At 42.7% G+C, this 16,063-nt stretch overlaps 1 protein-coding gene across 1 annotated transcript in view; it reads left to right on the forward strand.

Annotated features, from left to right (window-relative positions):
* CPLX1 (complexin 1) overlaps positions 1-16,063 on the forward strand; it is a 500,268-nt gene that overhangs the window by 288,400 nt on the left and 195,805 nt on the right. Inside the window, exon 3 of the mRNA XM_078676551.1 lies at positions 8,932-9,107. Within this exon, the coding sequence (XP_078532677.1) occupies positions 8,932-9,107 (176 nt within the window). The remainder of the gene's footprint in view (positions 1-8,931; positions 9,108-16,063) is intronic.

A 16,063-nucleotide genomic window follows, 5' to 3' on the forward strand; every position in this document is an offset into this window, starting at 1 on the left:
AATTCTTTTGTGGTGTTATCTCTGTGTTACTGTAATTTAAGTGTTGCACAAATACTTTACACATTGCCCCTTAAGTTAAGCCTGACTACTCGGTGCCAAGCTACCAGAGGATGAGCATAGGTTAATTTAGGTTGTGTATCTGACTCATCCTGACTACTTTTGTGGCTTCTGCTTGGACAGAGTGTATACTCTGATAGCCAGAATCCCCAATTTCTAACAGCGTATGACACACCTTTTGGAAGGTGCCCCATGGCACAAACAGGGGAAGGGCGCTCTACACATAATAGGGACCCAGGTTGGCAAAAAGTGAATGCAAACATATGCTGCAATGCATGCGCCCAAGAGACACCACGTGCCATGGGTTCCTCGTGTCACCCATATTAGAGTGGCCTTCAGATTCAAAATATGTGAAATTCAGCCATTTGAGACAGGTTCCTGTGATTTTCAGATTTTTTTTCTTTTAATGTTAGAGGGGCGATCCTTGTTTTTCCAATGTTTATTTTCTATTTTGTAGCCTGTTGTTCTTTTTACAACTTATCTTACTTTCTACGGTATTGGGTGTCTAGGTCGTCATAGCAGTTCAAGGTTTGTTTGTTTTTTGGTGCCTGGAGTTCTTTTAATGTGTTTGAGCAGGGTTGTGCTTAGGTGATGGCACCGCTGTGCAATATTAAATATAGGATCATGCAGATGTGTGTGCAGCCTACCTACACCCGAGGATCAATTTACTAAACAACAGGTTACCTCGTTTCTCTCTGATTTGCATTAAAAAGACATGTTGTCTTCCTTGTTAATAAATTGGCGCAGGGCAAATACACAAAGACAATTTTGTGGAGAGGAATTGAGGACATTTCCTTGTTCTGTGGTGATTATAGTCGTTTAGAGGCATTTTCTTTTCGTTTTCTCGTGTGAATTCTCGTGTTCTGAAGTGGAAGCAGAAAGGAGCATTCAGATGGTTCCTGAAAGTATGACAGTTACTGATGCAGTAACTCCCTGTGTAGTAATTGCTGGGGTGAGCAAATGCAACAGAAAGAATGATTCAATGTTTGAAGAAGGTTTTTGGATGTATGAATGTTTAGTGGGATGGGTGCCTACCTCGAAACCTGCCCGTCAGATGTACACTTCCTGGTAGGACCCACTAAGCCTTTCCTTCCACTGAAGGGAACAAAATGAGAGCTAATATGTTGTATTAGTATACACCATTGTCTATTTAATTTAGTGCCTACCCTGCTTATGAGCGTGAGGCATGTGGAATATTGGGGTTGTGGATGACGGAGGACGGTTGGGGGCATGGTTACCCATTCACAGGTGTGCTGTGGTTGACAGACTTGTGCGCAGTCAATAAAGATTGCCTCACCTCAGCTGGTTCCATGTGCCTCGTTTACCCCACCCCCAACATATTAGGTAACAATAAAATGCCACCTATTAAAGCCACAAGCACCAATAAAGTGGAAGAACTATAAAAATAACTATTATTCAATGTCGCTCTCTTAAATGTCGTTCATTCAACTCTTAGGGTATCATTATTAGAGCTATGGTATTCTTGATTTGGACCTAACAAGAGCTTGCTCCTGAATCGGAAAAACAACAGAAGCAAAATCATGAAGAACTGTGCGGGATCAGTGCAGACCTGAGCGCCTGTTTTGTTGCATTTGAGGGGCACTGTTTTCAAGGAATTAACCCAGTGCGTTGCCGCAAGCCATGTGGCTGTACCGCACTGCATTAATTCCAAAACAAAGGGATGCGTCATATCTGCAATGATATGATGAACCTTTTTGCTCTCCCCTGCACTGACGCACAATTAGTTCCAATGCACCGATGCAGCCACTCTTGCACCAGGGCGCTAGGGTGCCTGCGTCACAGGAATGATTGTTTTTGTGCAGGAAGGGACACCTTCCTGCACAAAAACAATCAGAAGAGGTAATTTCCTCTTCCTATGTGTGTTGCGGAATGCAGCATGCCTAGAAAGAGGAAAAAAACTAGGAGATATAAAAACATTTCTCCTCGTTGCACCTCCCTACACCTCCACTGGGGAGGTTTAGCATTCTGATGCATTTCCAGGTTTACGATTTCTTGAAATCTGAAAATGTGGCAGAAGACATTGGGTGTTGCGTGGGATCACCCACAGCAACAATATTGGAGTGCCCCTTTCACAAAAAATGTTGCGTGTAAAGGGGCCATATTTACAAGGACATGAAAAGCCATGCAGGGTGGCTTTACGTGTCCTTGTAAATATTGGGCAGCAGGTTGTGCTGCCGGTGCGTCACCAGCGGCACAAGGGGCTTGTAAATAAGCCCGAGGTGTCTAAAATTCATACATATAACTCAGAATTGCCCCGGGTCAGTGCAGGAAATGGAGACAGCATGAGTCGGAAACAATAAACCAAGCTTGCATCTGTCTGTAGATCATGCATTAACTAATTTCAGGTTATATATATAAATGAACCTTAGAAGCCTCAAATGCAAAAAAATAAGCACTGTGTTTGGCCTGTGCATCTCTTCATGGTAAGATCCCTGGCCCTCTTTTGATACACTTTTCCATTGCACTATTTTTGCCAGGTAAAATCTGCCATACGTTTTGCTAATACAGCATATTCAGAGTTTTGCATGTGGAAAAAGAAGTGTGATTGAATATTCCCCATTTCAACTTTGTGGAATTCGAAATGATGGGGTAACATCTCAGCCAGGGACGTAACACGGGCCACCATAGCACCTGTATTGTGGGGGACAAGCTCCAGGTGGCCCCCTCAGCACAGCACTCTTGCTTCAGATTGAGCCTGGATGGGAGCCCTCCACGTGCCTTGCAGGGACCCACCCCACGGCACTGGCATTTACTGCCTGCAGCAGCACTGCTCTAAATGAGGTAGCACTCAGTATCAAAATATGATCATAAATATCTGGTACCTTCTTTTTAATAAGAATTAAATATGTTTTCAGAAACATAATCAATATTATGTGATGTACTTGGCTTCACTACTCTTCAACCTTGAGGTCCAAATTCAGCCATCCATACACAAATCCCAGTCATGTCAATTGTTGAGTATCTGTGTGAGTCCAGATGTATTTGGGACACACCTTCAGAAACAGAAAGGTAAGTATTCAGCTCATCAATTAAATTTCAAAGCGAATTAAAGTGGTGAGATAATGCAGCCAATCAGAGACCTCACATTTCTTGTGGGGGCCTTGTGCATCTCTTGCTTAAACGATTCAATGGGCGATGCTTCAAAAGCAGACAGTAACACCAACATTAGTTCCAAATCGAGCTGTAGCATAAAGCAGATCAAATGTTTTGATCATTCTCAATTATTTAATAACGATGATTTCTTCAGTTTTCCATCATTACCTAAGATTGAAGATTGCGAGGTAGAGTCAAAGCCACCTTGTTACTTTTATAGGACTGTGACATTGGGCCCGATTCACAGAACTAACTGAAGACAAAATCCTAAACTTACTACTTTTGGTTTTCACAGAAGGCATTTAGTAGTAGTAAAGTTAGGATTTTGTCTTAAGTCTGTCTTAAGTCTGTCTTAAGTCTGTCCTAAGTTTGTCTTAAGTTTGTCTTAAGTCTGTCTTAAGTTTGTCTTAAGTTTGTCTTAAGTCTGTCTTAAGTCTGACTTGTTTTTCTTAAGTTTGTCTTAAGTTTGTCTTAAGTCTGTCTTAAGTCTGTTCTAAGTTTGTCTAAAGTCTGTCCTAAGTCTGTCTTAAGTCTGTCCTACTTCTTTTGGTATTCAAAAAAGGCATTTAGTAGTAGTAAAGTTAGAATTTTGTCTTAAGTTTGACTTAAGACAGACTTAAGACAGTCTTAAGACAGTCTTAAGACAAACTTAAGACAAACTTAAGACAAACTTAGGACAATCTCAAGACAGACTTAGGACAGACTTAAGACAGACAAAAGACAAGTTTAGGACAGACTTAACACAGACTTAACACAAAATCCTAACTTTACTACTACTAAATGTCTTCTGTGAATACCAAAAGTAGTAAGTTTGGGATTTTGTCTTAAGTTAGTTCTGTGAATCGGGCCCGTTGTGAGTACACCTTTCAAGATTGACATTTATGTTTCTGACATAAGTAAACAGAAGGTAGGAAAGCTTGTGATGTCACTGACACTTTGTAACTAATACACTGCTCATGTCTCTTCTTCAGCACTTCTCTTTTCTCCTTTCTGCCTTCGTTAAATTGTTCTTTTCAGTAGTACAGTGTCCCGAATTGCCGTTTCTTCTTTTCTTTGAATCGTAATGCGCTCTCTCCAAAAATACAATTCTTCCTACCTCTTGATGTACAGGCTTCGCCCAATCTAATTATTACCTTTTGTTTCACTTTGCATTTGGTCTCTTTCTAAAACAACCTACTTTGCTGCAGCGTAATGGCCTTACTCGCACATTCAGTGGTGTAATGCAAAATGCTGGTGCCCCACTGCACAATGTGATCAGGGAATCCCTTAGTCTCAGGAGTACAGGAGTTCTTCTCCTCTGCAAGAATATCATGCTCTTAACAAAACTATCAAAGCAATTTCTATTCATTGCACATAGGGGTAAAGTGTTGCTTGTGTGTATTTCATTTCCATGTATTGTCGACAAGGGCAAAGTGTTGTTTTTGTGTATTTTGTCTCTTTTTTTGTGGTTATTTTCGAGACTAAACATCTGCATCAAGTTTAGCATCGTATTTCTGCCAGATATGAAGCTTGTCAGGCTTTCATGAATTAGTTTAGGAGTTACACCAATCAATTTTGTTACCAACATCCTATTAAGACTCTTTGTATCACTTCAGTAATGAAAACTATTGTACCACTAAACATTCAATCTTATATTTGTCCCACTTGGGAGCATCACCAGAGTTGCCTCCCTTAACATCTACATCAACACACTTCATTACATCAGCAGCACATTTTCAATGACCAGTCCGGAAAGCTTCTTCAATGTCGAAGGGCCTAATTACAAGTTTGCAGTGTGGCAGGAGTGCCACACTGCCAAACCGATTGACTGACAACTGCCATATTACAACTGCAATACAGGTCGGGCGGTCCTGCGGCAGGGATCCCTTGATGGTGCATTTCTAAGGCTCCGCCGTTTGAGCACCGCAGCCTGTTACTGCACGGTATGGACTGTGAAGTTCATGCCATGCAGGAAAAGGGGTGCATGTATACAGGGGGCATGCCATGTGCCACCCTGCATGCATTCCCTGGCCCAGAGGCAACAAAGAGCCCTGTAGTGCCCCCGTAGTTTCCTCACCACCACACTTTCTATGGCGGGCTCATTGCAACAACAAAAAGGAGGGCGGTGAGGAAACTCCAATTATGCTTGACAGTGTATTGGAGCCTCTGACCGCTGCGAGGCGGCCAGCTGATGGGGGTTCCACTGGTGATAGCAGTGGTCCTATGGCAATCTGACCACCCGAATCGTAATATGGAGGTCAGACCGCCAGTGCGTCAGTTGCCCCATGCAGGGCCGGCCTAAGGCATGTGCAAGCTGTGCACCTGCACAGGGCCGCCAAACCCCAGGGGCCGCCACGCCAATATATATCCTTAGATACATATTTGCGTGGCAGCCCCTGACAGGGATTTGGCGGCCTCGGGCCCCCTACCTACACTCCCTGCTCAGGGCCTCCGTGAGCCTAGAGCCGGCCCGGCCCCATGGACCGCCAAACTCAGAATCAGGCCCTAAATCCAGTTGTGGCATATGAAATATATCTTTTACAAACATTTCTACCCAGTAAAACATGCACTTTATCGTAGCCTCTAAGCAGTCCAGTTTATTGTAGCCCTGAAGCTGTCCGTATACAATGTTCAGGCAGTCTCGGCTATAACTTTAAATCACATCTCCTTGTAGAGATGTTAATCTTTTGTTTCTAATAATAAAACTTTTTTTTAAAATATCACAGTTTGAAAATTATAACTGAGTGGTTTGTGCTGAAAGCTTGATGCTGGTGAAAGGCAGAAGTAAGACAACTCAGAGGTAGTGCTGATTCTGTGGCTCTGTGCAACTTGTAACACAGCAAATGATAGAAATGAATGAACTCACGGGGTGTAGGGGGCGTCACACCACAGACACCATGAGCGGCTGTGTATGGGAACCTACGACCTCTTGGTGGAAACAGCTCTCCACGCAGCACCTGCACTATCATGCTAAAGTACTTTACCAGCTGAAAGCATCTCCTAATCAAAATCGGTAGTATTACTCCTCGTCCCTCTGCTGCTGTCTAACACTCACACTGCACACCCTATTTCTGCTCTCCTTTCACTTGCCCCCCCTCCCTGTTTCTTTTACCCCCTCCTGACAGAAGGAAACAGCACTAGGAGGAGACCTGCGCTGACTGCTTCATAGCGCCTTTTAAAACATTCCCTCCCCTTAGTCACCCACACCTAATTGTCAAAGGTAATAGCTTGTTTCTTCCATGTGTGATGCATCCCAGTTGGTGACAACATTATTAGTGCCGATAGCATGTTTTTGTAATCAGACCGTTTATATGCAGCGTTGTCTGATAGGCAGCAGCTTTATTGTCATTTACCATGATACTATTGCAATTGGAGGCTGATTTCCTTTACCAAGGCTTTTTTTTTAAAATCAAGATTACAGGTGAATAAAGGAGAGAGAATGTTTAGTTTTCTTCAAGGATTCATGCATGTCTTGTTTCTTCTTGTAGATTTCATTAGCTATTCCATAACCATTGAGTCCAGTTTAAATTAAAGGTGTTCTAGTAGGAATAATTTCAAATTCGTGGTCTGGGCACATGTTTTATAGTCTTGGATTTTTGGTGCAGTTTGGCATCGTGTGCTTTGTAAGGGCTGCTTGTGGTGTTGAGTGCCTTTCAGCTGCATTAAGATTTAAATGAACCATGTGCTGCTTTATGGTCGCAGATGGGAAAGCTGCTGTGATAAACCCATACATGTGTTGAGCGACAGGGGACATAATCAATTTAACATGGTCTGTTGTGTGTGTGCTGAGGAGGCATTCACTGGACTCAACTTCCTTCTGAGGGGTCATTCATCCATCAAGGGAAGCACTGAGAAATGAGGAGAGTTCTTGGTTGGCAATTCCTGACAGGCTACTGACTCGGCTCCAGTCCTAATGGCTTGTCAGGAAATCCCTCCCCACACCAGTCTATCCTACTGTAGTGTATGAAGAGTAGTGATGGAACTTCAAGTCCCTAACTCCAGCCGCACCCCTTGCTTGCCAACCTACTTCCATGCCCTGGTTCACACAGGTTCTTTGAGTGCCACACAGCAGCTAGGCTTAGCAGGTGCCTGGAGGACCAAGCTCGATTTGACACGCACAGCGTGTCGGGTGTCTCCAGGACATATGTTTGGGCTGTGCTTGTGGTACTTGCGGAACCTCCTGGGCAAGGGCCCCAGGCAGGTGTAAGCTTCAGGTGACTTTAAAATATTTTCAGGTCTTGGACAATACTAACTTTTTTTTAACGTATTCCCACTCCTTTGTGTTTCTTTTCGCCTAAACTCCCAGTTTCTTTTTATCCCCTCCCTGTTTCTTTACCACCATACCTGTCTCTGTTTCTTCTCCACCTCCAGACAGAAGGAAATAACCTATATGAAGCGGCCAGCTCTAACCACTTTATCGCACTTTGTAAATCACCCCCTTATCCACCCCACACTCTATTGTCAGACACAATAGCTCCCCCATAGGCGAGGCCTATTGGTTTTGCCAATGCTTATTTAATGCAGTTTCAGTCCATTTAAAGCACATGGGCTGCTTTAAAAACTGCATGCATTAAATGGCAGTGGGAGAACATGCACTGGTTCCCTGGGCCACTGACTGAACTCCGATAAGCAGCCACTGTTGTCCACATGGAGGAAGCTGCCCCACAAGGACAGCTACCACTTTGTGGCTAGGTTACTATCCCGAGGCATATGTTGGTAACTTGCCAGTGGCTTATGATTGCAATTAAAGTTCCAAAGAGTTCATACCTACACACTGGGTCTCAAAATGTGGAAGGGGTGCCCCTTTCACACCCTCTACTCCTTGCAATTTAGAAAGAGTCACAAAATCAATTTTCCAAGCTGGAAAGACATATTCAACTTTCAGATTACCTTAAAAATATCAACATTTGTGGTTTTGAGGTTGCAATGCCTATGTTTCTTTGCGAATTCCAGGCTTTGCACCTGCAAAATCACTTTGCACATTGAGTGTGTAGTCCCTTATTGATATGGTGCTATGATTTATGGCTGATAATCTCAAGTGTCATGACATCTGTCCTCTTCTGCTCTTTCTGTGCTCTAACACCCTTTAGCGATTTCCGAAGAACATCTGCCTGGAGATTCATTTTGACAACAGTTTGATGTTTGTGGATTAACTGACATATTGGAGGACTGATATATCTACTCAGTTTTAGCTCAATTCTGATAATAAACAGTTAATATAAAATAGTATATGTGCAATGACGGAATGTAGTGATCATAAGATACAGCTTAATATGGTCCTCAGATCTGACCAATGAACATGGCACAGAATATTTATTTAGAAAATGCAATTGACCTCAACAGCTCACAAAAATTCCACCCACTGGTAATATGTGAATGCTCAAGATAAAACCTCAGGAGTCTAAATTTTGAAAGGATTACTTGAGTGAAAAATTGGCACATCGAACACATTGAACAGATATTTGACGGAATACCTTTCACACAGATCTTTTCAGATCTATACCAATAACGAGGCTTCATCGACATGCATTTGAAAATAAACTAGTCGATGAATTCTTGGCAAGATGATCAATCTATTATTTCAGGAACAAGTACATTGGCAATTTTTCCAGCTCCATGTTAATTGAATTAAGAATCGATTTCCTGTCTCTTCTCCGACCTCACCAAACACACAGTAGAACCAATCATTAGTAGGACATGAGAGCAAGTGAGATTTAATGGTGGACAGCATCACAGTCAGAATTAGATTGTCTTTTGTTAATGATTTCTTCTTTGATTTAGGTGCTACCAAAGATATGGGGAAGATGCTTGGAGGAGATGAAGAGAAAGATCCCGATGCCCAGAAGAAGATGGAAGAGCAGCAGGAAGCCCTCCGACAGCAAGAGGAGGAAAGGAAAGCAAAATATGCCAAGATGGAGGCCGAGCGAGAATCCATGCGACAAGGTATCCGGGATAAGGTATGTGTAAAGATCAGATGAGATCCATCTTTCCAACTCAGTCACTTTATAGAAGAATAAGGTATATCTTTCAACCTCATTTGATATAGTATCCAATTAATTAATTGTCAGGTATATTTATTAAATGTATACTCAACAGCACTGCCTTCTGTTTCTTTACGCTTCGGGGCGCACCATCCTCTCGTTCTCTACCATGGTATTTCTCTCTCTTACGAATGCTTCATTTAAATATGTTGTTTGGGAGCCTCCAGTGAAAGTCATATTCAGTTACTTAACACGGAAGGTACTACACGAAGACATTTATGCTCTGCCAGAGGCAGACTTCTCAGTGACTCACTTCTGTTTTCCGTCGGGATCTGAGCTGATACACAACCCACTTGTGTCAATAAGCAAACTCTGATGTACTTTGGGTCATGCCTTTGAAAATAATTCATGCAGCCTGGTAGTAAGAGCAGGTTTCTGGAGTAAACACTAGAAAAGACCTGCCATTTCAAAATGAGAAGCGCAGCAGGGAATTTAAATTTTAAAGCACCCGAGGCTGATAAACATTCCTTCTGAAAGTACAATCTGTCAGTCTGACTCATTAGGCCTGGAATTCATTTTACACATGATCAGCAAAACCAGTCTTTTTTTAGCCTTACGAGAGCACTGTTTTATATTGACCTATTTTGAAACTCACAGTGAATGAACTTCTTCATACCTGACTCAAATCCAGGCCAATGTTCTCTAATCCTAAAAATAAAGGCATCGTTTTTTTTTTAGGGCACATAAGATTGAGAAAACTTCTTGATACAAAATAATAAATAAAGGTAAAACTAAATGTCAATTTTTTTGTTAGTGCATGTGATATAGATATATATATTTTTTTAATAGAGGTCCAGTTCCTAGAACATTAGAGTGTGTTACTCATGACAGCAAGCAAAAAAAAAAGCATTAAAGAATATATCACTGAACTAGGGCTTGTCTGGCTATGTCACAAAATTATAGCGATGCTGCAGATCTGCAGATGGTGTTGGACTGGCTCACAGGGCATTTGACACTGCCAGATGGGCCAGCTTGAAAAGGCCAGTTTGTGGGCAAGTTTTTTGGGTCAGGATTCCAAATCAAACTGTCCCCCACACTGGCTCTTTCAAGCTGGGCCAAATATAAGTGCCAGACAAGCCGGTCCAGCACTGGTTGCAGAACAAAGGGAGAATGTAGGAGCATGATAAGGAAAGCGTAAGAAAGGGCAAATCGGTTACATACTGAATGGCGAACGGGTATGGGAGGTAGCGTAGGCTGTGATTGGAAGAATGAGTCAGAGTCATATTGGGGCATATTTATGAATTCTGGCGCATCTCTGCAAATCAGGAGGATGCGCCAGAACAAATGCGTCACGCAAAACTACCCTTGCGTCACGGCGGATGCGCAGTATTTACAATGCGGCGCGCAGTGGCGCAAGGGTAGGCAGATGCGTGATGCATCTCGTGACATAAGGGCGGCGCATCGCTGGAGTCACGTCGCAAGCGCGACGTGACTCCAGCAATGCTCGGGTGTGACCTTTACTTAACGTGCTGCGTCAGTCCTTACGCCTGCTTTAAGCAGGCGTAAGGAATTGACGTAGTAGCGTCGCACAAGTGCCTACATGAAATCTTGTAGATTTCACGCAGGCACATTTGTGAGGCGCACCTGCCCCGGAACGCTCACACTGCGCCGGAATGCCCACATGTGGCGCAGGGCTTTACAACGTGACGCATGCGTCACGTTGTAAATGGGTCGCAGGGATGCGCCATGTTTACACCACCGTTGCGTGATGCACCGGCGGCGTAAACGTGGCGCAAGTGCCTTGTAAATCTGCCTCATTGTGTTTTGGAAGGCATCGGGAATGGCCTGAGAGATTCCTAGGATGGTCGTGCAGTCTATGTGATAGATGTGCAGCAGCATGTGTATAAAGGTACAGAAGTACATGTTTGATGGTATCTCTCAAAACACACGGCTTGCAGTGGCGTAAGGAAACCTTAGGAGGCCCCACTGCAAGGGATTGTAAGGGGGCCCCCTCCTAATACCCATACTTTCGAGTTGACATGTTGGTGGGGACACCCCTTCTACATATAGGAGACTGGCGGTCCCCTGCATCATATAGGGTTAGAGGGTGCACGTTGCCCCTGCCTGATGTCATGATAATGTTGGATGTGAGGGAGCTGCATTGCGCAAGATCTGTGCTGTGTTGATGGTAGGTGGCATCATGACCCCATATTGCAGAAAGGAGTTTATACTTAAATGGCCACAGAGGCAAAGTGCACGCTATGAGTGAATCTCACTTCTATATTTGTAAGGAGCATCACTTCCACTTACCGTCCATTCTCCTGGATTAGATCCAGACTAAGGGCGAGTTGCTGCCCTGATCTCTACTCTGCCACTGTTAGGGACAGCTCTTCTACTTAATTGAGGTGGCCGCTGGGCCATGGCCATGGCTGTGCTACCAGCATAATGTTCTGTCTCTCTATTTGACCATATAAGGCAATCTAGATGATGTCCGTAATTGCAACTCGTAGTGACAAATGTGTGCATGTGTGTGTAGCCCCAGGCATGAGTATTTCTTGGCACTCCCATTTGGGCCACTCCTCCTCCCTGGCAATGAGCGGTGTTAGCAGGGATTACATTTTTCCTCCACATATATATCATCCCTGGTCCTGCCTTCGCTCAAGTCTACAAAATATGCAGGCCATACACCACATGGATTCCTGAGGTTCCCTGATAGACCTAGGAGCGCCCACACCCTCAGGAGGATAATTCAACAGGTTGGTGTGTCCACAGGGTGCACGATATACAGGGAACCTTGCCCTTCAGTAAGACTTACGGTATTACAGTGGAATCCTAATAGCCTTCCAATTGTATGTAACAAAACATGAAGGGAACCAAAGAATCAAAGAGGTACAAAAACTACAGTACCGCTGGATGAACATGGCTGGCTTTAGCGCTGGTGGTACCCAGTGTGACAATCTTTTTTGGTTCCCCCCAATGAGCTCCTCCTCAGATTCCCTCACTACCACCCGGCAAAAGTGCCCCTCATCGCTCCATAGCCTCTCTCTCACATACATTTCATTTGTTTTAAAGCGCTCGTAAAGGCTGACTTTACTGATCCACTCAGCTAGTGACATCAAATTCAGATCTGTTCTTTGCCCCAGCATATTAACCCTCTCTGCTACTTCATGGCTAATCAAAATTGTCACTAGACACAACGTCGATCTCTCTCTCTATCAGGAACATTAATCACAAGAGTTATCATGCCGTTTAGATTACTGCCTGGAAGCTGGATGCCCAAGGAACTCTGCAGTTGGTGCTTTTGAATCAAGTTATGCTAAACATATTGCTCCCGGTCAGGTCAATGCCCCCCCTCCAGGTCAGCGTCCAGTCCGGCTGCACCAGTCGCACTGCCCTAAAGCCGGCCCTTTGGCTGACATTAGCTATGAGGTAATGAAGCTACTTTTTGGCCTCCCATCGAACTTATCACTAGTGTCTGAATTTAATATTGGGATTTGCCACCCTGATCTATCTTGATATGTTCCTGATGGCCAATTTGAAGAAGTCTTTGGTGTGAGGAGAACAAAACCTCTTTTTGTTAAAGCATCAATCTGAACTACTTTGTCAGTTTGGACTGAATTAACATCAACATGACAACAAGACTGATGTATGGCTCTGTCGTGTGGTAACAAACCCTGCGATTCGTGAAATCCCTGGTTTGCGACTGCAAAATATCCTTACTTGGAAAAGAGTGTTTGCAACTCTTTACAAATTGCAATTAGGAGGTGATAGTAAAGGAGTTCCGCACTCTTAATTGTGAGCCATACAGGTTTGTAGCAATGATTTGTGACTTCTATTACAGTCGGAAACCATTGCCAGATGCTGACACCCAGGGTGGGGTGGTGTTGAATTTTAAAAAAAAGGTGGGCCTCATTGGAAAGCTTCCAATTTGGGAATCGTGTGGGGTTGCCTTGGGAGGAGCAGACAGTATCTTTCCAAATGTGAAACATATTTTTTCAAAAGCAGTATTTGTCTCTTTAAGGGTCATAGGCTGCTTTTAAAGGTAAAGGTTTGCCTTTGGAAAAGGGAACGTTAAGATGGACTTTTGCTGTTGCTTTCAGTGTATCATCTTTCCATTGTAGCCTATCACAGGACATCACAAACAGAGATCTGCCTAATTAATATTCAGTGGGCAGGTCATCTTAGGTCACACCACAAATTGCATCCTATTCGCAAAATCCGGCAGGAATGCAAATGTGCGGTTTACACATCTTGGTTGGCAAACAGGGAGCGGTACAATAGGCCCCTAGATTTCTTCTGAAATTCATTAAATTCAGAACTAACTTGGCACAATATGTCATTTGTAGTGATATCCTTTACTCTGCACTAGAATGAGCAATACACTCAAACATAGGGCTAGATGTACAAAGGTTACTTATATTGCTTTCCTAATTGCGATTTTTTGCTAATTGCAATTAGAAAATCTCTATTCCTTATGTATGAAACTCATCAAGTTTCCTTTAACAATTCATAGTGGGTTGCCAATAGACCAAACTCTTGAATATTAATGAGGTTGGTTGCAATTTGTTACCCACTAAGGATTCGCTGCCATCACAGGGATGGTGGCGGCCTGCTGGGGTCAGCAGACCAACATGTTTGTTATTGCTTTTAAATAAAGCAATGTTTTTTTTTAAAAACACAGTCTGTGTTTCACAAAGGAAAACAGGATGCTCTTAAAAAGAAAAAAATTAAATGTTTAAGTTTAATTTTTCCTGGACCACTGCCTTCTCTTCAAAAATATTTTTCAACCATTCTCAAAGGGAATGGGGTCCATTGGGGAGCCCTTCCCGTTTGTGAATGGGTTACCATCAACTTTGAGTTGGTAGTAAAGTATGAATATTTTGTGACCGCATTTCGGTTGCAAAACAATTGTACATACAAACACAAATCGGTAATTGGAAAGGATGCCCTGAACACACCCCTTCCAAATACAGATTCCCAAACCAAATTGTGATTCTGTAACAGGTTACTCAATCGCAGTTTGGTGTTTGTACATTTGGAAATGCCTTTTTGTGTTTGCTAATGGCCCGATTTTGGAACTGGGCCATTTGCGACATCAAAAAGGCTTCGCACATCTAGCTCATAGTTTCTGTTGTCTTCGAGTCTCTTTGCATTCCACAAGCCCCTTCATGGTGAAGACTGTTGGCTAATGCAAGCAGAAGATATAAATAATAACCACGCTTGTCAATTTACATTGTAATTGTCTCTTTTACTGCATTAGTATCCTGCTGTGAAGTTCCAATTCAATTTCGTTCTTTTTTCTTACAAGATCATCTGTTCCACAACAGATGCCTTTAATGTTTCACGTATCCTAGATATCAAAACCAATGTAGGTCTTTGAGCTTTGTGGTTGTATACGGCTCTGCACTGGATTGGTTGACCCACAAAGGGTCCGGGAATAATGCAACCTTGCGGCTGCACTGGTTGTCTTGATTGATGGAAAGCTGCAGGCGTGCTCTACTTAGCATTCATTTGAATACTACTGCTGTCTCACAGCAGCTGGTGGCTAATGAAATATGTGTTCCAGCAAAATGTTGACCCCCCTCAAGGGGACAGGAAGCCCAGGAAAGAAAGGTCGCCTGTCTAATAATAGCAACTTTCACCAAGGTGTAATTCAGGTCAGCCTTAAGCAAGGGCATGATCAGGATAAGGGAGTCTTATAAAGGATATATGAAAAGGAACTTCTGTCAGGTTTGGGGCATCAGGACCGTCATTGAAAAGCGAACTGGGTATAATTTCATGTAAACTTTATTTACATTCTGATGCCAAGTTATCAGAAGGTACATTAATGGGTCAATGTTTTACCAGCTTCCCAAAGTGATACACATTAGAGATCATTTTCACATCGGTAAATTACCTTTATTTGTCACAAGAAGTTGACATGTTTTTCCAAGTGATAAGGTTTATTGCACATACAGTGGCATGACACAAAATGATGCCCCCTGCAGAATGTAAAGAGGAGAACTTAGCCTTACAGATATCCATTGGACTTGGGTTGAATGGGGCCCACCCTGACGGGCTGGGGACCCTAGAGGTTTGGGGGTCTGTCCGACCTACAGGGGCTACAGCTTGTTTTATACACCCTGGGCACATGATGGTAAGATGAACTGTAATTTTACGAGTTTCATGTTTTAATATTGGCCCATTCCAACTCCAAGGGGCTTATAAATCGATCCCATTAATGTAGAATTATAACGGCTTGCTCATGCGGAGTTTAATCACATTATTCTCAAAACACTAAAATTTTATTGGCCTCAAAGCAAGTGATTCACTGGCATAAGGAGAATTTACTGTCGCAAAAATACACAAATCATATGAGGGAATTCTTAATAAATTCCACTTTCTCCCACAATTACGTATTGTTGTTTGTGGTTTATATTTATGACATTTATATAGTGCTTACAGCAAGGCACTTTACAATATTTTAATGAGATAGTAAGTACAAAGAATGAACAAAGACAAGTATGAAAAATAATGTCCAATGAAAAATCAAATTAGAACTAGTAAGAATCCAACACAAAAGAAAGAGAAGAACAATATATAATTAGAAAATAATAAGCAGGAGCAGAAGTGGAAATAGTGCACATGAAATTATCGCAGGGCCCAATTCACAAAGGTACATTTACACGTTTGTGTAAGTTTACAATTGTTTGCTATTCATAAAGGGATTTAGGACTAGTATATTTTCAAGCGCGTAGTCTCCCCACATAAAATCCCTGTGTGAATAGCAAACAATCGTAAACTAACACGAAAGTGTAAGATATCCTTTGTGAATCAGGACCACAGTCTCAATCTTCATCATCCTCCTGATAAAGAGGGTATGCAAACGGTGTCAATAGATAGATTGAGAGACGAAAAAGTAGAACACTGTTCCAGGGTTTTAGTGTCATAAA

This window comes from Lissotriton helveticus, chromosome 2_1 (genome assembly GCF_964261635.1).
Source record: "Lissotriton helveticus chromosome 2_1, aLisHel1.1, whole genome shotgun sequence".
Taxonomy (NCBI): Eukaryota; Metazoa; Chordata; class Amphibia; order Caudata; family Salamandridae; genus Lissotriton; species Lissotriton helveticus.